General features: G+C 38.6%; 1 protein-coding gene across 11 annotated transcripts in view; it reads right to left on the reverse strand.

The window, feature by feature from the left end:
* Positions 1-23,759, reverse strand: part of PARD3 (par-3 family cell polarity regulator) — a 448,908-nt gene that overhangs the window by 96,156 nt on the left and 328,993 nt on the right. For all 11 annotated transcript variants that reach the window (XM_083826068.1, XM_083826067.1, XM_083826066.1 and 8 more), the window contains one exon: positions 6,610-6,867. In XM_083826068.1, coding sequence (XP_083682194.1) covers positions 6,610-6,867 — 258 coding nt within the window. The remainder of the gene's footprint in view (positions 1-6,609; positions 6,868-23,759) is intronic.

Below are 23,759 nucleotides of genomic sequence, written 5' to 3' on the forward strand. Positions count from 1 at the left end.
ATCTTTCTGTGCATTTTCCCACTGCTGCCATTTGTAGGATACCAACTTCTTCTGCTTTTGTAAAAACAAATAGCTCTCATGCTTTAGATTAGGCAGCAAGTCAACTCAAAGTGAGAGGAAGCAAAAATACCAGGGCTTAAGTGAGGCTGTGGCTGTGGTAAATGGAGAGTCGTGGTTCTCACAACAGTATCAGTGTTTGGTATCTATTTAAAAAAAAAAAAAAAAAAAAGCAAACCTAAGACTTTCAAGTAATTAAAATGGGAGTCTGAATAGAGTTCACTGTGAGTCTGCCACTTATTTCACCAAAGCAGTAACCCAAACAGGGAGTGCAACTGCATACTTTCACAATAGGGAGTCTACATAAATCCTCATGAATTTATATTAAATTTGTCTTATATTCTATCAAGATGGAAGAACAAAAGAAAACAACCAACCTAAGATAATAAAATACCAATGCTAATAGTGTCTATTGGGTTCTAAATGCATGGGTCTATGAGAGACCAAGCTAATTTTTAGACAGTCCTGGGGGTAAGGATTACTGGCTTATAGGATGAAGGGTAGAGGAACAAAAAAAACCCCAATGTGTTAGTGCTAACGTGAAATTAAACCCCATGAAGAGTCTCACAGAGGCTCTAACTAATCCTTCTCCAGGTTATCACAGAAAGGAAGAAAATACCACAATGACTTTCAGTTTTACTTGGGAGAGAACTGCAAATAGTTCATTAACCCATGGCTCTCCACAGGGTTGCTTTGGAAAGTCTGTTTGATGATCCCATAATGGCATATGTGCCATTTTCTAGGGCAGGGAAGTCTTTACAGAAGCCAGATTCTCATAGGAATGAAGCTTCATTATGCCTTGAAAGGGTGATACTCTCTGGAAGATAAGGATTTTAAACCTATTACTACTAATTTCTGAAATATTACCAATTGTTTAGGGTGCCTGGATAATGAAGGGGTGACTGCTCTGAAATGGCTGCAAGCTAATCAAGAATTTATGGTATATCCACCCACACGAACAGTGCCTTCCTCTGCAAGTATGCCATCCGTAGGACTCTGATGGTAGAGAGTGATAAACAGAAGGAAGAACGAGGATTCAGGACATCGGAAAACACTTCCACATCAGTGAACAGAAGTAAACAAAGGTAGGAGGGAAGAGCTTACTCATAATCTTGTTCAACCTAGGCTGTTAGCCTTTTGCACAGCTCTATAGTTTTTCTATGTCATTGGTTAGATGGGTTACGGCGCCACGGCCTTCCCCTTTGTGTGGTGTTCCTCAAGTCAACTTCTGTCTAAAACTCTCTTCATTTAAGAAAAAAGAAATTTCCTAGCACTTATGGGTTGCATTGCCCTGAGTAATAACTCATATCTTCATCTACTATGGGACTGGCAATAAGCTCAGATTTCTATGCATAAATGATTCCGCAGACTTTAGGCACACTCCTATGACTGACACTACTAATAAAGAAGTTTAATATAGTTGCACAAGTGTCTTGTTTTTTTAACAAATATTTATCCAGGCATTGCAATATAGCATTTCATAGCTTTTACGACCCATTCTGCTATTGCTAAGAATCATTTTACACACACTAGAAAGCCAGGGTCTGCTTTTAACATATTCCTATGTTATATTAGACTGTTTCTTTCCAGCTTCCAGGATTCATTACTCTCGTGCCAATTTAAGCACAAAGATACTACTGAGTGAATAAAAGTTAACATCTAAATAAAATGTTCTCCCTTTCTTTTTGGAAAAGCAGTAAGCAAAGTATGCGGCCTGACCTTAAAAACAGCATTTTTGCCTCTTAGCACAGAGCAGATGACAGTTAAAGCAAATGGGTTGATTTTCAGTTCCCAAATATTCCATTGACATAACTTGATTCCACTTCTGATAGAAAAGAAACCAGTTCATAAAGGTCTCCCTTTCTAAAATGAACATTTTTTTTTCTTTTTAATGGTAAAATGCATGCAAAAAGCATATGATTATGGTATTTATGTTTCCATTAAAATGTCCTCAGCAAGCTGTGGGAGTCTAGCCTACTATTTTCAAGCTATTTAGATTTACAGCAGCTCAGTGCCTATTTTATTTCAATTATATTTCAGGACAATGCACTCTTGGTGGGAAATGATTACACAGTGACAGCCAGTAAACGTCCATTAGGAGTTGTCTTTCTACATACTGCTCAACTATGGGTGTCAGGTGATCGCCATAAAACCCCATTGTATAGCATCATTGTCATCTACATGAAAAATGCTATTGATCAGTAGTGCAGCTTCTCTTCCTTGTGATGCAAAACATACTAGAGACATTTCCCAGTTAAAGTAAAAGCTTTATCCACAAGAACACAATTCTCGAGACACTTCTTTCCAGTACTGTAAAATAAACATAGATTATACATTCCACCTAGATTTTGCTCCAATAATGGCTAACATTAAAAGTTGCTAAGTGAAAAAATGCTTAGCAGCCTGTCTCTGTAAGCTATTGATACGTAGGATGGAGCTAATGTAGCAAGGGCAGCTGATGGATAAGCAGCTATCCTGATCACCAATCACCCCCAACAGATCTTATTTGTTTATTTATTGCTAGAGTTTCATTTCCTCTAAGCAATAAATTGCTTTTCTGTTAAGGAAAAGATTCTACTTTAATTCTTTAGGATCAGGATCAGAAAACACTTTCCTAGTGCTACTAGAGAGAATTGCTATGACTAGTATAACTGGAATTTAAAATGTATTTCAAGATTTACAGGATCTACACTTGCATATGGATTACATATGGAAGGTTCTTTATTTTGAGCTTTTAATTTCAACTGCACATTTAACAGATAATAACTAGCACTGGAAGAAGTAAAAAAGAAAGCCACCAATATCCATCAATGATTTATTTAACTCTGATCCAACATAAATCTGCATTAAAGCAATTATAAAATAATTTCAAGTCCTGTAAAGAATTTTGAGTAAAAATTTACTATTTATAGGCTCTTTTTCTAATAGCTCTTGTTGGTAAGATGTTTGATGCAATGTTACTTCCACACATACACTGATGTGCAAGTTTCCACTGAGTAAGTTAACAAGTCTTTCTCCTTTGCTGTGTTTTGGCATTGTACAATCCATTTTCTAATTTAGAGAAATAAATGGACAGAATGATTAGGGAATAAACATTTTTTTTCATCTCTTTACTGTTTTGTTCTCTCTGCCAATTAAAGTGCGCTTGGGATATGGACAAATATTAAATACACCGAAGAAGGAGAACAAAAGCACAGCTTTGCTTTTAACCCTGGTTTCAAGTTAGGTTATAAAATATCTTGGGGATCTCTGCCTGACAACTTGACAGTACCACCTTTGGGTAAAGCTTAGTTAGTTGTAGTTGCCCTCATAATATCCTCAAACTTGCAAAAAAAAAATTAAAAAAAAAAACACATTATTCTGACAAAGCAGTTCACATACTTGTCCTTCATTTTGTTATCGTTCACACACCATGACACAGTTAAATTTGCATCAGTTGGTGGCACGTGTTCGTGAAAATAAGAGAGAAGCTTGAGGAATATTAAAGAAAAACAAACCCTGACAAGGCCTCACACACAGATGCAGTAATTCACTTGCAAGTTAAGGAAAAATTTGTCATGTGTTCAACAATGGTATGCAAACTATTATGGGACATTTTGTTATGGGCTTCTTTGTAAGAGACTTTTAAATAACCTTTTGGACACATTTAAATGTCAGATTGTGTTTGGCACTAAGCACCAAACTGTAATAGAAATAACATTTCCCATATAAACAACTCTGCTTTTAATATGTATGTGCTAAAGATTTGAGACAGCCTGGCCGTTACCAGCTCCTGGCAGTTCAGCGCGCGGGCAGCGTGTGTTAGTGATTTCTCTTCCCATCCACAAGGGCTGGAAGGGACGGCTTCTATTTAGGGTAACCTCTGAAACTCACAAAGGAAGGAAAGGATGGCAGGGCAAAGCGGTAAAACAGGGAAAGTAACACCCGGTGCAGGTGAACGCTAACATAAACGCTATGTTAAGAACGCAGAGCTGTAACCGACTATTTCTCCTCAGATTTCTTGTAGCAGTATGAGGATAAATCAGCCTGCAGAGGAAGGAGCTCCCTGGAGAAAAGCCTCATGAAGAGGCACTTGGATGCTTGCTGTAGCAAGGGACATCACAAGAGATGCCACGTGAAGGGGGAAGGTCTCAGTGCTGGAAAGGGACAGCAAGAAACAAGTGGTGATGTACACAGGGTGAGAAGCAAGATATCCTACAGACAGGGTGACATCTCATCTAACAAGCATCTCAGGCCCACACAGACAGAACTATTCCTAAAAAATGATGTTCAGATGATATTTCCTTAATACATCTAAGATGAAATGTGTAGAATGCAGAGCAGCCTTGGGATGCTCAGCCACAAGCTCATACCTGGGTTTCCCCAAACAGATACATCAGAGGACATTGGTAGTAAGTAATAATCTTTTTCCATCTGACCTATGTATTTCTTTCCAGGTATTTCTTGCTGAATGTCCTGTATCATCCGCTTATCACTAAACCAGGGATGGCTTTTCTTGTCTAGTGGCAGGTGTTCCTGCCCGTGGCAGGGGGGTTGGAGCTGGATGATCTTTACAGCCTCTTCCAACCCAAATTATTCTATGATTCTTGCTCTCATACCCGACTTGCATTTCCTGCCTCTGCTCCAGCCCGTTGTGCATGCCAGGCCTGGCCTTTTTTCCCTGCATGATCCAGCTGAATGAGTCGGGGCCTTCTGTGCTCCCGGGCTCTGGCAGAGCAGCTTGAATGTGCGAAACTGTCACACTGCTCTTCAATCCCACCCTTATCATTAACATCGGGTTCCCTCACTACACCGTTATCTTCAGTTTTACTCACTCTCTTCTGGCTCTTTTATCAGCAATCACACAGAGTTAGCTAGGTCACACAGGTCTTATATTTCCCCGTGCCAGGTTTGCATCAAAGAACTTTTTTTTTTTGTTGATGTGACATTGATGCCATTCAACTCAGGCATGAAACACTGCCTTTGGTCTAACAAAAACAGCCGCGAGAGGCACCACGTGGCTGCCGTATCCAACCAAGCTATCTTGATTTCCAAAATAACAAAAGTGCTGAAATGTCAGGCATTTGGGCATACCAGGGCTGGTCAATATAAGGCTATGTAACATAAAATTTTAAGGGCACAGATGAAGCTGTCTTTTTTCAAATCGTTTTGCTTCCTTCACTGAAATAACATATATATCTACAATATATAAACATACATATCTACAATATATAAACTATGTTTATTTAATACATAAAGTAGACCTTTTACACAGTGCAATACAGAATAACTGTGTGAGAAAATAAAAAGGCAGCTGTGCTACTCGTTTTTAGTAAAAATGTATGCATCTGAAATGCCCTATTTGTCATGTCAGACAACATTTTTTTTTCCAATATTATGCAAAGAAACTTTAAAAAAATAGATATAGCAGAGGGTTAAATACACCAACCAGTCCTCATTAAAAAACTTTTAGACAATTAACTGGACTCTGCATGACAGCTGCTTTCCTTAAGAACAAATGACTCCATTTAACACTCAGAACAGAATAGGCAAGATCAATGCCACTCCATATGGACAGCTGTACAGACCTCCAACACTGTAACCAACGATACTGTTCTGCTCATTTAAGCGAATGTCCAGTATTTTTCTTCTGGAAAGAACTGGGTAGAAAACAAAACTAGAAGTTATTTTACTATGAGCTAAATTAATACCCTCTGAATGAGTTAACAATACCTCCTGTACTAGGATTTCAATGTTCATTTTTGTAAAGCTTAGAAAATGCAGAACTTCAACATCATAGATGTCAGCCAAGAAAACAGATGTATTGCCATTGTTAAAGTGCAAAAAAGCTATGAATTTTGCCTTTGGTTATTTCTACTTTATGTTAGTTTGCATGCCTGTTTTTTAGCTTCAGGTTTTTGAATGAACTCAAAACTCCATCAACAGAAACCAGAATTTTGCTGGATTTCAACATAAAACCTAGCATGACATAGTTCAGATAATGTAACCCCAGGAAAAGTATAAATCATAAGCTACAGCCTGAGAAGAGAACGTAACTCATAAGTCAAGCTTGGAGTTTACTCACTTGGTCTGTATTTTATCACAAAGTTCCCTCCACTAGACAGAAGTTCAGGACTGTGGTAGGACTAAAATCCAGGTAAGCTTTAACCCACTTCTGCTTTAACAGTAAGAACTTTCCAAAGATTTTGTAACTTCTGTGAATAGGTTGGAAAGGTGGTATTCAAGAGTTATATTAGTTAGAGCTCTGATAAATAAATTAGATGATGTCACAAGTTTGAGTTTAAATTAAATTACAATAAACAGGGGCTCTAAAACTCAAAACCATCTGAAGAATGAGAAGAAAATCTGTGGCTCTGTAGGATAAACTTTCAGATCCCATTCTGCCACAGTTTGATTTGTGTGAGCTCAATACTTTTCTACATAAGGGCTTTTAAAAAGCCATTAATAAAAATGGAGTTCTGACTTGCCAATTGACATACAGTCATCTCCCACGACACAAGCATTAGGAGGGTGGATTTCGAAAGAGCATATTGATTGCTGTCTGGTGCCTACCTGTCTACAGGTGAAGACTTTGAATTCCGTGGTTTCTTCACTTGGGCGTACAAGGCTTCAACTGTCTGCCCTTCCCTCGGGCTCTGCGGTCTGGTGGTCAGCGTTATCGTGCCGCTATTTGAAGAAGAGTCATAGGAAGCAATCCCTGCATACATTGGGTCCGCATCACAGCCAAACGTCCGGTTAAAGTCCTGTATCTCTGCATAGTCCCGTTCACGAGCTTGTCTCTCTCGAAATTCTCTAGTTTTTGCTTGAATTCTGAAAAATTAAAAGAAGGCTGAAACTAACTTTTCCCCCCTTTCATCTGAAAGCAGCAGTTAACAGACACTTTGGGCAGCCCATCTTAATGAAAACCACTGACGTGTTTCCAGTTTCAGTTTGTCATGGAGTCTCAGGTGTACATTGGATATTGAAGACTAGATCTAAGCAACACCATGATCAACAGTGGTCTTTAAGGCAGAAGTCTGATTATCCACAGTCTTTGCTTTCACTATTAAGTGAAATAAAGGACTAGCCATAGTTCTCAGAGTTTATTGGTTGTTTTATGCATCTTAGGATATTTGTGCTATTACCTGACCTGTCCGAGACTGGCCAGACACGGTTCATATCATCTTGTAGTCTGTCAAAACCTGACAGATTTAGTGACTCTAATGGCTGTCTTTAGAGATTAATTTTAATGTACTTTCTTGGCCCAATACTACAAAAATCATACTTTTTTCAAAATTTAAAATCCCAACAAGAATAAAACACACACGTATATATGTATGCTATGTATGTATATATGCAGTAAACAGTAGAAGTAGTTTCTTGTACACATTGTTTAAAATGTGTGTGATTTGTTTAAAATGTAAACAAACTGAATCTGGCACCTCCTAAAAGTGGGCAGTTTCTTCACAGAAAGTATCAACATGTGCATTATGTTAAAGTTACAATGAGAAGTGATGCTATATTGGGATTTTGTACCCAAGTGCATTTGTTTAGCTCTATGATTAAAAGTGACAGATAAAAACAGGCGACATTTAGCCATCTGACAAACACAAACTGAGTACAGGTCATGTTTTCAAAAGCACACAAACCTATTACTAAAATTTGATCTGGGCTTCAAAGTTTCATTGGCATTTTAGAAAATTTGATTTATCACACACATAAACAGTGAACTGAAAAAAAACCCAACCCTCTCCCCATCAGTCTCCCCAGACCGATTTAATGCTCTGTCATCATCGCAAAATGAAGCACTGAGCTGTCTCCTCCCTTCCATTAGTACAATGTGCTCCTTTTTCATCTAATACAGTCATGGCTACGGTGTGTCAACATCTATCCATCCCAACTGGAGCTCTGTGCACCCCCCTGCTATGTGCCATTTCCAAAGACAGCTTGCTCACCGACTGTTAACACGAGCAGCCTACTCAAAGCCTCTGTCTCTTCTGAAAGCAAGCCTTGCTTCTTCCAAAAATAGAAAAGCCTCAAAGTTAGGTTACTTTTACATTTTTGGAAATTTTACACTTAGCCACATGGCATTCAAGAGCAGTCTTTGAAAAGGGGCTATGCAAAGGGCAGGATTCAGAGTACAGTTTAAGACACTACGATGCAGGTGTCTGCAGTAGGTGAGTTCACATGAGCTACACGTGCGAGCTCCTGTTACAGCCAAGGGAGCTGCAATTCAGCAGCCTCCAGAGAGTTACGGTGCTGCTGTGCCAGTCAGCGTGTCCTAGCATGAAAGGAGTTGCTCTACAGACAGTCGTGACACTGCTGTTTAGGCCTCCTTTGGGAGCTTGGATAGCCAGCTTCGATTCAGCTGCTCAAACATGGGCAGCTACAGCCGCCCAACAGCCCCAGGAAACACTGCCGGACCTCCAGCTGCAAGACAAGGTCTCCCACAGGTCCCTGTCACATCTACCAGCCCTGTGCTGGCATCTCAGAGACTGTGACAACTCACATGACACGAGACAACTGCGTATGAGCGTGAGAATCCAGCTCTGAGCCTGAATGTGAAAGTCTAAATTCAAGTGTCTTCATCAGACTGAGCCCCAAGCAAATTGTTCTTTCTGTGCTAACAGAGATCCTGGTAAGAAAAGAGGGAATAGGAGGGTGGCACAGACAGGCAGACCTATTTTCCTCAAAAATACCACAAGTATTGACCAAGGGTACTGATCTGGGGGTAAAATTGACCAGCTGAACTCCCTTCAACAGGCAGCAACATCTACATCAATGGTTCAGTGATTAATGTAAACGCCCTGAATTATACCTCAGCCTAATTCTTCCTTTCTATGTCCACTACTAGTGGCCTGTAAACCACAAATTTCACTCATATTCAGGACTAGTGGAAAGAAAAACAACCTTATAAACAAAAAGAAAATGTAAATAGGAGTAATCTGAGAAAAATTAACTTAAACCAACATAATTTTTTAATTATGTAATTTTCGTAGACAAGATTTTTCTTTACAGATTGCTTTTTATTTTAAGACAGGAAAAATGGACAAGAAAACTGCAACAGTGTTCAGCTGACAGCACGCTCTTCTGAAATTTCAGCAACCTCCAACAGGATAATTATTATTTTTTTTTTAATTTAGAGTGACAAAGGACTCAGGCTTAAATCCTAAAGCCATTTCAAATTTAAATTGTGTCTATTTTTAAAATATAAAAGATATATTTACATAGTCCTATATTCCAGAGCTGCAATTCAGAAACATTACAGCCTTAATCACTTGGAAGATGCAGAAGGAAAAACAGGCCTGAAGATGACCTGTACTTGTTGATTTCATCTCTCTGCAGATTTCACTTCCAATTTGTAGCCCTGTGTTAATTACCCCATGACAGAATGTATTTATCCCTTTATAAATTTCATCTGAATGGGAAAAGCAAAAGAAAACAGCAATTTTCTAAATATTGCTAGATTCTGGAATGTAATTTTAATTTCAGTGGTAAATGTATCATCAAATATTTGAACACTGGCTGACATCAATTTGAGCAAAAAAAAAATATTTGTGTATATTTGTGTATTTTAGTGCATGAAATTTGACAGTACAGCAATAACGTGGCATCAGGTAATACAGTCAGGAGAAAACATTGTTACCTGACATACTTATAAAACTGAATTATCTGGTGATATTGGCCTCAGTGTTATACAGACTGCCATGAGATGTGCTGGTGATCGTTCTCATTTCTGACCATGAATATCACTTCACTTCCCACAGGTGCAGACACTAGGGTCCCCAGTTTCATGTTAACCAAGTTTTCTCATGTATCTACTTATTGGCTATTTAATACATTTGAACTCTTAAATAGCACTGTTTGCAGCATAACATTAAGATTTTCCCATGCATGGTTCAATGAAGAATACTTACTCCTATTCAAGTGGGAGAGAACTGATTGTTGAAGTGTTTTGCAAATAATTATGTTCATATCCACCAGGAATTTTTTTAGAACATTTTCTACAATTGCTAATAAAATGTGTTAATACACATACACAGTATTAAAAATCAGAGCCCAAATGCATTATACATCTTCCTGTTAATTATAACCAAAGTACTCAGTAAGCAGTTACAGTAAATAACATTTACAAAATCAGACCAAAAAATGAGACTTACAAGACTTCCAACTATATTGACACCCAAAATGTGATTTTTTTCTCTTAATTTTCTGTGTGTTAAGTCTAAACCGCTGTGCAAGTCTTATTCCCTTCACATGACAAAAATACAGGTATTTTGATTATTTATTTTTGAATATTGTTTAAAATATAACTTTGTTTCTGTCTTCTTCTGGATATGCTATCTTTAATACTAATATTAAACATTATGTCTCTAATCTCAGAAGAACCAAATGACCAAAGAAAAGTATGTAGACATACTCTTGAAAAGAACAGTAGCTAGCAGCTAAATATTGCTCTATCCCTTTCTCATTTGTAATAGTTTTAAAATCTAAATATATTTTTATATAAGTAACTTGAACTTAATGCTACATTATTTTTTATATAGAGCCCCCTCCTTGTGTGCATGTGTATGTGTGTACACATGGTGTGGCTTAACTCCTCCATTAGCATATACTGAATTAAGTGCACATACGGAAAATGTCAGTGCAGACTACTGTGGGAAAGATTAAAATGATTATGTGAACACACTGTGGCACAGATGAGAACCTGGAATTTGCTGTGTACTTCAGCCCTAATCAGCAGTGCTCTTGCTATTGAACTCCAGTATCTGGAGAAGCATTTGACCAGAGTGCTTCAGTCTCACAATGTGGATATTCGTATTAACTTGTCTTCACCAAACAGTGTTGCTTTATGACACGACACAATAAAAATGCATATGTCTGAAATTTCAGATCAGCTAATTTTGAGGATTTATGGCCTCCCTACAGATTCTGTATGGGCTTAACAATGATAATAATGCTTAGCATTTATATAACTCTTTCCATTTGAAAGAATTTTGCAAAAACTGCTAATCAATTTTGCAGTGTTTAAATGGAACTGAACTTTCAAAAATACAAAAGCTACCCCAAGAAGTTTCTAAACCCTTCTCGCTGAAGTGTTAATATTGAAAATGTCAACAACGTACTGTCGTGCTTTTGAGACTCAAATTATAATGTTCAGTAAAGTATAAACTATCCTCATGCATTTGTGTGGCATTCAATTCAAAAGCTAATGATAACTGCTTCAAATGACAATATTGTTAGCTGCAGAACTTCCTATAATTGTTAGACGAGCTTTTCATTGCAAGCTAATCCAGTAATGATAGACATACCCATTGTAGAGCGATTCTTATGCGTGTGAAACAGTGGTCACAAACCTAAAGGAAAAGCTTTTGCTCTGCTGTCTTCAGCAAAGAGCAGACACCTTGTTCCCTTTTCGGAACTCTGTGAGTGGGATTCAGCTGTCAGATGAGGGCAACTGCCATTTTAGACACCCAAATTTAGGTGTCAGCATTTGTTTTGGTCTGCCAGTAGGGCTGGTCTAGATTCAGACACCAGGCCGCTGCCTGTGGGGCCTAGGTCCTAATGGATGTGCCAAGTGCACCTCCCTCAGCCACAAAGTGCATTTACCCTGGTAGCTCACATGTAGATACCAAATTAATTGGGCTAGTCAAATCTCACAACCAGCCAAACATTCACACCAGCTATGTGGGAGCAAAATTTTAACTTTTTCCATCAATGGAAAACTCCAGACTGTGATGCTAGCAGAGCTCTTGTGAGAAAAAGTGAACATGCAAAGTTAGCAAAAGAAATCAACCCTAATTTCAAGTAGCATTAGGAGTGAAATAAGAAACATATGCCCAGTCCCTTGGAAGCACCAGTCCACTTTGGAGGATTTTTTCACACGAGTAATTTAGATCCTTTAAAAAATTGACTATTCATCTTAATTGATTAATACAGTATGGGAAGGATATTCATGGCTAACACATTACAGTTGTTGTTGCAATGGCAGCAATGTCCTCCCACAAGAGCAGAAACGAAGTTGGCTGCTGTTTCTGGTGTGCAATTGCTTGGTCAATCCAATTAATCATCCTGCTGCTGCCAGGACTCAGTGATTGCCCAAGTGATTATCCACAACCTATCTTTTCCACCGAGGCTTGCTGATTTACAAAATCAGTATTGAACACTTGCAATTCCACATATGTGAGGCGGCTGACAATGTTTATTAAGGATAGAAACAGCATTGTGTAAGGACAGAAGCTAACTGACAAGCCATCCAACACTGCCAGTTCTCAGTTCTTCTGCCACCAGACCGGCATTCCTCTATATGATGGATTAAGAACAGAGGAAAAACAATGACTCATTTATAACACTAGTCAGCTTGCTTAAGTTAGTCGGCTGGGATGACAACACTTGGTCCAGTTTTTGCCAGATATCGTTTCTAATAAAGAGGTCTGGAGGTGCACTGGGCAGTAGCCAGATCTTGTCAGTCATGTCCCCTCTTCCCCTGCTAGTGAAAAATACCTTGTGGGCACAGCACACCAGCAATAAGCCAGGTCTCACTGCTCCTCCTCACCCTCCCTCTGACTGCCTTCAGTGCTTTAATGGCCCTTTCCCTAAATTTTGGCAATCAAGTCAATATGGGAGTTTGTCCTCTTCTGTATTTTTCTTTGGCCTTTGGATCCAAGCAGGAATTTTCTGACAACTGCTCTTCTAAAGAGGGTACCTTGATTATGGACATTATTGTGATTTCCTTCTGAACCTGCATATTACACTTAGCTTTTCTTATTGTGATTAGAGCTAGTCAGTTATCCTAGTTATAACCACTATAGCTCAGCAAAGCTGCCTGGTTTCCTGGGGAAATCATTCTAGAGGATCGCCGTGGGCAATGGGTAATCATGAGCAGCAACAAGCTGCAAACAGAGACACCTTTTCTTCCTCGTGTGCCCCTCGCCATTTCATTCAAAACTTAAGAATGTTAATAAATTAATAAATACATAAAATACTGCTAAGTATTTTTAAATTGGAAAACAACCTTTTCAAGTTAATAAATAAAAAAAAATGAACACTTTGATGTGTACATGCGTATGTAGCCAGTTGCCTTAAATATGACTGTCCTTTGACTTCAAGCAAATGATGAAACATACACAAAATGTGGTCAGTTTGCTATGGATAAGCACAAGAATACAGGGACAAAATCAGAAAGGCCAAGGCATAATGTGAGATAAAAGTAGCAGGGAGCTTTAAAGATAACAATAAATCACTGTGTAATTGCATTAGCAGTAAAAGGAAGAGCAAAGAAAAGGTTGCCTCCCTGCTCAGTAGTGAGGGAACGATATTGACGGATGATGCTGAGGAAACCTAAGGCTTAATTTGTTGTTTTTTCTTTTCATCTATCTTCACTAAAATGGTTGATTGCAAGCAGGTGGCCAGCGCTATTGATATTGCCACCAATAACAAAAAATATCTGGAATCTAACATCAACAGAAGTAGCTAGAAACTGGTTAAGCTAGTTAAGCTGCTTGAACATCCCACACACACCACTGTCTCAGGTAGTCTCAGACCTTTTCCAGTAATCATGAGAAGCTGTTGAGGACAGCTAAAACACTGAAAGACTAGAAGAAGTTAACATCCCTTTGGAGGAGCAAGAGAATTATCAACTAGTCAGTTTAACTTCAGTCCCCTGAGAAACTTTGAACCCAACTATTGGTAACCACTGAGAAGATAATGGGACAAGCAGTAGCCACCATATCAAGAACAGATGCGGTCAAGTCAATCTGATTTCCTTCTGTAACACCGTAAAAGGCCTTGTGAATAGAGGACAAACAGTAGATCTAAGGCTAAGACAAAAATGACAACAGGATGGATGCAATAGGTTGAACTGGGCAGTTCCTACAGAGTATCTAAAGTGTAGGTTTCAGTAATTCAGTCACACCAGGAGGACGAATTGTGGCATTTTCTACAGGATCCCTCTCTGAATTTGCTCAGGGTTTCATTATTAATTAGGATGCTATTGAATCTGCACAAAGCCCAGATGAACAAAATGAACAATAGAGGAAAGGATTAAAATTTCAAATGCTCCTGAAGGACAGAGTGGACTTCAAAAATAGAATTAACTTCAATAATAACAAGTAGAAGGTAATTTACATAGAATAATTAAGCATATCAATTAGAAGTAGGAAAAAACCTGTGAGCTGCTTTTTCAGGAATGGATCTGGAAATTCTACTGGATGACAGATATACAAAGGTTAGCAATGTCAAAAGCTGCTGTGGAAAAGAAAAAAGACAGGGGGGACATAATAGCAGTCTCCTAATACATAAGGAGGAAAATTATAATGTTTTCCATCTCTAATGCAAGTATTAGGTATTTAAATTCCAGCAATAGTGACTGAGCCTAGATACTGTAGGCAGGGGAACTTTCTAACTAAGGGAAGTTATCGAGCCTATGCCATTAAGAAAAAAAAAATGGATAAAAAAAGGATGAAACAAACATCTTGCAGGAATGACATACAATGGAGATCCAGTCTTGGAAAAGTGACATACCCTCTCCTCCGGGTCTATAATGCTACACTTTCACTGAAATTTTATACGTATGTATTTCCCATGTAATATTTCTACAAGAACAGACAAACATAACAGAGACTAAATATTTATAAATAACAAACTAACAAAAACAGTGTCTACCACCTTGATATTATAGGAAGACATCTACACAATCAGACAGTCTTATTTTTTTCCTCCTCCAACAATCACCAATATTTGCCAATTAGAAAATGTGATAGTGCCTAGGTTCTCCCTGCAGTTCTCCCTCCTTAAATCCTACATGCAGAAGAGATCCATGAGAATTTCAAAAACCTTTAATGAGCTACAACTGAGGAGGGATGTAGTTTAAAAAAAAATAATAAAGTGATTACTATAAGTGCCCTGCTATATTCAGAAGAGAACAGCATGCTCATTTTTGTAAGGAGTCATAAATAATGCTGATAAAGAAGGTAACAAAGTAAAAATGAAGATGTGAAGAAATGAAAAAAGCAGAAGATAAAGATAAATATTATGTGTATAAGTAGCTAAAGTGCAAACAGAAATTTGAGACCAAGTGACACTGATGAAACTAAAGGAGACACCATAATTGTCTAATATCTAAATTCTCTAACCTGATGATATCTCACCCCAACTTTTTTTTTTTTTTTTTTTTTTAAATCTCTGACCTTCTTGATTCATTGAAGTTTTTCAAAGTGAAGATACATTTTCCCTCAGCAGAGTATCTCAATCCTGCTTTCTTGGATCTTGGAGTAAATAAGTGAAAATCTCTGCTATTTTGAAAAAAAAATAAATAATAATCTGTAAATTACCACATTACTTGCATTTCAATGGAGCTTTTAGACTGCTTTACACAGTTAATAGTCTGCAGCATTTGGGGATTTGAGAGTGGAGGGTATATCTGCTGTGGTGTCTTTAAGGATATGTTTCAACCAAAGCCAAATTTATCAGGTTTGTAGGCAGGATAGCAGGTCCTCCCATCCCCAAAACAAACGTTACAAGGACTGAAATTTTGTAATTTTCATTCTATTTTTTTTTTTGGTCTAATTTTCATGTCTGGTCCTGGGGTCAGCGGCCCCAGCAGTGGAGATCCCCCAAATGGGCAACTGGAGCAGTAGCCCAGTTCCTACTGGGAACCAGGGTGCATCAAAGAACATCATTGCTCTCTGTGAGGAAAATGGATTTTTTTCTTCTGCTTTATAAAACCAGCCAGATTAGCTGATATTTACACCTATGAGACAGATCCCTGGTCATTAGATTAATCTAGCTCTAATCTCCTATTAGCCCTTTTGCTGGACTGAAGCAGTACGAAGCAGATCATGAGATTCAGCTATTGCTAAAACATGACTTGGAAGAGCTCCTGCTTCAAACCCTACTCACTTAAGACTGCTGGTTTTCTCCCTCAGGGAGGCTTTGCTGGGCAATTTCTTCCCCAACAATATTTTGCCAACTGGAGAACAAAGCCAGTAAGCAGCTCTAACACCTGAATGCTGTAGTTAAATATGTAAGGAGCAGCTGTACTTGTATGTTCAAGAAGCTAATGACAAAGACATACCATATATCAACTGCTACCATATATCATACCACATATCAAATCAGTCATTCACAGATGCTACAGGCAGTAACTGGAGGTCCAGTTACAATACTGCCATCAGTCAGCTGAGATGACCCTCTCCAGCACCACCCTCCTCCAGCCAGCCCAGTAACGTAAGTGGGTATGAAATATTGCCACTAGCTCAATTTCAGGTCTGTTATTCTGTTTCTAGAGTGCTGTGTATGAAGTAGCCTAATCCTAAAGCTGGAAAATGAAACAGTGTGAAGTGACAAAAAATTACAATGAAAACCCTTACAACACAACAAGGGATTATGTGAATCTCGGAGAGGGAGAGGGAGAGGGAGAGGGAGGGGAGGGGAGAGGGAGGGGAGAGGGAGGGGAGGGGAGGGGAGGGGAGGGGAGGGGAGGGGAGGGGAGGGGAGGGAAGGGAAGGGAAGGGAAGGGAAGGGAAGGGAAGGGAAGGGAAGGGAAGGGAAGGGAAGGGAAGGGAAGGGAAGGGAAGGGAAGGGAAGGGAAGGGAAGGGAAGGGAAGGGAAGGGAAGGGAAGGGAAGGGAAGGGAAGGGAAGGGAAGGGAAGGGACCACAAATGGAGAATATAGCTTTTATGTCAGTATCTTTTGCTTAGGACCAAAAATTAGCATCCACAACACCTCTCAGAATTCACTTCTAAAACCCTGCTTGCTCACAGTACTGAGTGACAGCATATATCTACAGCATGGCCAGACACTGAACTACGTTTCTTATAACCCATTAAGAGGTTTTTATTGTAAGGTTTTGTAAGTAACTGGTTGCAAAATAAAAGGTGAGACGTGGTGTGGAGAGGAGACCTGTCTGCCTGTTGTGAATGTGTCATTAGGTATCTTTGTGATTACTCAGATAATTGCTGCTGTATCTAAAAATTAGAACAAAGAGAGGTTTTAGTGCAGTAGCTTACTGTAATAACCTATAATAGTCACTGTACTATAGGTTACTAACCTACTATAGGTTACTATAGTAAGCTACTTAACTCCTGTAGTTCAGCCTGGAAAATCTAAAGGGTTTTCAGTTATGTTCAACTCAGCAACAATACACACAGCCGTATTCAATAAGTCAGTAATTATGCTACAATTTGTTTCATTCTTAAATAAGTATTTGCTACACAGACTCTACCACTAACAGCATGGTTTATCAGTCAACAGAGGACAGACTGTTGTCCTACCTAACATTCTTGGCATGCAAAAGTGGAATGCTACAAACTAGTGTCATTACTTAGAACCAACAGAGTGCTGAACTTGTATGATCTGCAAGACACCTTAACCAAATTTATAACTCAGATTATAAAGACCAAATAAATGATATTTTTAGATTTATGGCAAGGGACTTGGCCAGACCTTGCTCAGTACAATGTCTTGAATCTCTGTAGAAGAATAACAGTGAAAATACATTTTTAGTGTGATATCTTATAATCTCAATCTGTATACTTACAAAACGTACTTAGAGAATGTAAGGAGCTTTGTTTAAAAAACATCTCGGCAACTATTATTCCACAAAAGCTTCAATTTACATATCTCTGGAAGCCTGCGCTTTTATGAAGTGGAACTGCTCTGAAATATTTTTCCAAAGCTCAATGTTCTCATGCTTCACTTCTGTGTTTTACAAAAAATACTGCTGTTGATTTGTTTTTCACATTCTGCACCCTCATCCTTTATGTAAAAAACAAATGCCAAAAACAATGCCGCAAGTCTCAGTGAAACTGGAATATCCCTTGACAAGCAGACCCCATCTCAAAATAAGTGAGAATGAGAAACACATTGCTTTGATTTTCTGATTCACAGAGTAATTTTTTTTCCTCTCCTCTCCTGTGAGCTGGGAAGGGGGCAGAAGTTTTATCAGAAAAGATTTTATGCAAGTCACTTTAGAAAACATTTATATTCTGAATGTTTGCAATAATTATGCATTTAGAGTTAATATTTCTCATGAAAGCTGTAAAATGGCATCAAAATACAGTAGCAGAAAAACTAAAGTTGAATCTTTGCATTATTTTAAAGACAGATAGCACTTAGGTTATATATGAAGCAAAAATTCTCTTCATATCACAGTATGTTGTCTTTTTTCCTAAAAGTAAGATGAAACGGCTTCATGAAAATATTTTGCTTAAGGGGAAAAAGTTGGGATTTTCCAATAAAAATATTATGGTCTCTCTGGGAAATCTGGAAAGACACCAAGAGTGTCCTGCTGTTCAGCCCCCTACTCCATCTGATACTTTAACAGTTCCAGATGGCCTTTACTACAGGATGACCTCCCCTCTATTCTTTTATTATGACCTTTGGGTCACAAATTATCTATAGGATGCTGCTGTCATTCTGTAAGACACTATTATATCTTTCATCTAAAGGATAAAGATGCTTAACATTAAAACACATCTTTGTTAGGCTGACCTTCCAATGATGATCAAAACAGACAGTTATTCCAATCAACGTCACTGTTGGAGAAAATATGTTTCATTTTTTGCAACACTGACATTGAGAAACCAAGGCATAGTTTTAAATCAGATCACTTTTGTAATTGTACTTAGCTAGAGAGCATAGCACAGTATATTATACTCATTTAAAATATAAAAAATATGCTGTAATTGCTTTGATGAGTTATGTTGATTAAAAGGACGTGGTGGCTTGTTGTGTTGTGTTTTTTTAAGTTATTGATGTGGTTTTCATGTAAACTTCATTGATAGGAGGTAATAAAACTTTATATAGTGTTTATTAATTATTTGTCTTTCTCTATAGTCATAAATGGAACTCACTGAACTTGCATAGGAAAATATAATAAATAGTCCCAATGTACTAAATAAAGTAATAAGGTTAATTTCTTTCCTGCTGTCAGTAAATTCATGTTAGCAGTCTCTCGTCAGCTTGACATCAATTAATGATTTTAATTCCAGACTCTTGTCACAGTACTCACCACCCTTTCGTCTAATTAAAATGGATGATGCATGATGAAGGGAAAACACAAGACTTCTGTTCTTGTTGTAACATTTCTATTCATTAGTATACTTTTACAACAAAAGGCTTGTGGCTTTAATGGCACTAGAGAAAGATGAAGAGAAGTTTATTATATGTTGGAGATAAAGACTCTTATACCCTTAGGAAACAATTTATGGAATGACCGAAACATTCAGGAGAAGATATTGGTGTTATTTTAGTTACTAATGAACATACAGAATGCTTCGCTCTAAGTTTAGGAAAAATCATTACGTGAAAAACACACAACAAAATTGTGCTCGTTTATGTTAGCACCAAAATACGTTGTCAGCCCATTGATTGATCTACAAAAGTAACAGCAAAACAGCCGATACAGAGATAAATGCCTGACCCACCTCTCCCAGACAGCATCTCTGTACGACAAAGATTCTCAGCCATTTCTCCCACTTTTTTTTGGCCATACTCCCTTGGTAAGAGGTAAGAGCACCACGTCCTACCTCCAATTGCTAAAACTCCCCCCAGTTCCCATTCTAAAAGAGTTTTCCACGGTTGATAGCAAGGCATTAAGATATACTCTGCCACACAAAACCCTGTTGAGCCATGAGCATCACCGCAGAGCCACAGCCTGCTGCTGCTTCCCCAGCCCGGGGCAGCCCCAGCCCGGGCAGCCCCGCACAAAGCCTCGTGGGGAGCTCCCCCTCCTGGCTCTGCAGCCCACAGGCGACACCGCCACGACAGCGATGCCATTTGCGCAGGCAAGGATAAAAATAACAGCAGAACGATGTAAATGTAATTCTCTTCATAGCCCACAGGAACAAAAGGTTGGATTTTCCATAACGTAACGTGGGAAAACTAGAAAGGAAAGAGGTTTATTTTGCAGATGACAACTACACATACACATGTATGCATGAAGCATGGCACTGCTTTGCTTTGTGTTAATCTTCCTCCAAGTCCAGCCAAGACTGGCAAAGTATGGCTTCTTTTTCAGAGCAAAGAAAGGCATACCCTGCTGGCTCCCTGGCTCCAAAAGCACCTGACTACTCTGCCATAGCACTTCCAGCGATACAGCTATTTAATTATTTTCCAAAAGGTTTCTCCTTATCGCCTCACTACTGATCCTCACCATACAGGTGTTTAAGCACCTGATTTTGCATTCATTTCTGTGGAAGTTGAGGAAGAATACAAAGCTAAGATTAACATATCTGTATGGTAACAGACAGATTTGCAGAACACAAGTAAAGCGCTTTACTCAGTGTATTAGCAAAATGGAGAAAATATCCTGTAGACTGTTTTTTTTTTCCTGAGGAAGCAGTGGCTCTAGAGGCGGATTGAAGCATAAGCAGCATTCACCCATAGCTGGGATCACATACTCTGAATCATGAGATTACATTAGAATTGCAGCTTTCATCTTTTTAAGTATTATCTAGCAGTGAAACCAGCTGGATACAGCTGAACTTGTTGAAAACTTCACAAAGTATATTTATTTTGTTCTTCTGTTATCCACTACCTGGGCACAAAGAGGAAAGTTGTTTGGGTTGGGGGGTGTTTGTTTTGCTAGGGGGAGTCCAAGGCCTCAGACAGGCCAAGCACACGTGGCTGGGCCATGCAGGTGTCACGAACAGAAGGTGCCTGAGCTGAGGATGGGCAGAACACAGGCAAAGGGCTTTGATTTTGCTAAAGATTTATTTTCTTTTGCACTGAACCCAGAGCTGCAGGGGAATAATATGCAAGGAAAAATCCAAGGGTGAAGGAGGGAGGTATCAGAACCTGCTGTTAGGGAGATGTCTCCCTTCAGCACAAGCCACCAACCAAAACCAGAAGACAAATCTAAGCAGTGAGTTTTCTGAACGTTTCTGTCTTCACATCTCCTAAGAAAAAGGGTCTACAGGGTCTTGAAAGAGTCAGAAAACATTTCAGGACAATCAGACTGCAGGGTACCCCATGGACACATTGGCTACATGGTGAGAAAACCCTCACCTGGGAGATCCTCAAAGACCAGATGTATAGAGTTTGTTTCTAAAGTGAAAAGGTCTGTGGGCTTCCCAAGGCTTAGGTCCAGTAGGACAGCAGAAGGTGACCATCCATATGAAAACAAGTGGGTTGTAACTCTAATGCATGATGGCCACTGACAAAAGTTTCAGAACCTAATTTTAAGTCTACCCTACATAGCAATGCTTGTGTGAGACTGTAAGCAGACTGAAGCATCTCTGAAAGCTCAAGATATCCCATACATCTCCAATCTGTACAATTCAAGGCATTACTCTGAGGAAGATGGGCCAATTACAGGTTCATCAGGAAAGTCTGGAATTGGCAGACTACCTACTATATATAACAAGACTAAGAAGCACCCAGGGCTGTTTTCCCAGTCTACCCCAGCCAATGTAGGACCTCAGTGGTATCCAGTTCTAGTGGTCCAGTGATGGACTGGATAACAGGATGGCGAAGACGGGCTCCAAGTTAGCGTATATTTAAAATGGCTATGATCTGGCACAAGAATAGAGGTAGTTCCATTCATATCTTACTCAAATTCTGCAAGACTCTGCAGTACAGTCTTTTTTTTTAGGAGATACAAAGCCAAGTTCAGAAAATCTATCGCTTAGTTTTGTCTTATGGTTTTGATTGGTGTCTATTTTTGGAGAGAAACAACCTTCCCAACAGCACACCAGAAACCAACTGGATTTTCAGAAGTGCTTGACAGATACTCAAGGATAATACAAGTAGACTTATTTTTCTGGAGTAAAGCAATGTTAAAGAATAGTGATTCAAGTGGACAATGTCCTATGCCCTTGAAAGAACCATTAGTCTGAACTTGTATGAATTTACAAGTAGCAAGCATCTTACAGCAATTTTGGTAAGACTGGTGGGTGGTCTCATCAGATGACACGCCTAATTGGTCCAATATTTTATTTCATTGAAAGCTGCCTGTATGTGTGACTAGATAATTTATTTTCCTGTTCAAAATTCCTTTGTAAAGATTGTCAGTAAACACGCACCATATACAACAGAAGAGATATCCTCCTTAATAAGAAATTATTGCTAATAATATATTTATACAAGGCAATTTTACTATTTTAATCGTGATAAATTGAAGAACATTAATTTACTTATTTGCTTATAGTCAATATGAATACTATTTTTAAGATTAAAGAAAATCTATTGTAAGCACAATATCTTAAAATTATCAAGTCAAAGCATAATAATTTTATAAAATTGTGGGCATGATTGATTTTTTAATGGACCATTCACTTGTTCTCTGACCCCCTAAGGATTTTTCTTCCAAGCCTTTCATACATAGTAAATTCATTAAATCCAGCCTATTTCCCCAAAGTATTGCATCATTACAGAGGTATATAGCATCAAATACCAAGTAAAACAGAGCAAGTGAATTGTACCGCTAAAAACATTGAGGGGGGAAAAACCCACAGAAAACAAAGTTAGAATAGCAGCCATTATGAACCAACACTTGTTAACACAGTAATATTTCACTCTGTCTCCTCACAAGCACTTTGAGGGATTGTTCAGTTAATTTGCAAGAGTACTCTTCATTAATAGTATGTATCTAGCAGCATTATTTTACAGGATCAAAAGGAAACTCTGCAATCTAGCTGCACAAAGATTTAAAGTCTCTATGGATCAAATCAACATCTGAATTTTTCAGAAACATAAGGAAGCACCTCACACATTTGGTTGCTATTTTATTATTTTTTATTAGTTGTACATGCCACTACCCCAAAGAACTTGCATTCTCTTATAGACATAACACAAAGGAAAGCAAATACACAGTTAGGGAAAGAGAATAACGGGAGGAAGAGGACCCGTGTTATGGTAACATCAAGCTGTTATGAAGTTCTGGCACATGCATTTTCTGCAGTTTCAGTGAAGACATAAAATTGTTTTACGGCACACAAGGAGTGAGATTCCAGGAAAGAGTCAAAATGGTTAGCATAACTTGATGGACAGGGATTAGGAATTTGCTCCATGCATGGGGGGCTATACAAATAATTTCATAATTCTACCTTGGTACCCAGCGTGACTATTGCAACCTCTCTCATATCATCACATGGACAGTCTATACTCTCACCATTCTTACTGAGAGAGACAGAGAGACACAGAGAGACAGAGAAAGGAGAGAATGAAGAGAGAGAAAACATTACTAACTCAACACCCAGTCTTCCTTCTTTGCATAAATGTACATGGCTGATTACCTGGGGACCTACAGTTGCTAACAAGCTCTAAGTGCTGGGCAACCTTGGGTTCAGCAGAGCCCATTAAGCCAGGGCTCAGCACTGTGCACATGTGGCTATGTTTTCTGCAACCCTGAGCTGGCTGGAGCTATGGAAGCTTTCAGTGTCTCTGCACCCCCAGTATAAGTTTATCCCCAGATTGGATGGTCTGCCCATGCATAAAGGAAAGCTGACTGCACAAACACACTTATTTCCAAATTAACTTATTTCCTTCATTTTCACTATTTCCCTTTACCGTTTAATCTGAAAGCAGATTACTCTTAAAAACAGGAACAGATTTAGTGATCCTGTTTCACTTTTGTTAAAAGAGAGAAAATAAAAAATAATCTGTCAAGTAAAAACCAACCGAACACTGTGATCCAGCCACCCTCTACTGTCAGAATGGATGGAGAAAGACATGAATAACTTTTTACATAGATTTATGCTAGTATATCTGTTAAAGAGGAA

This window comes from Anser anser (assembly GCF_964211835.1).
Source record: "Anser anser genome assembly, chromosome: 2".
NCBI lineage: Eukaryota > Metazoa > Chordata > Aves > Anseriformes > Anatidae > Anser > Anser anser.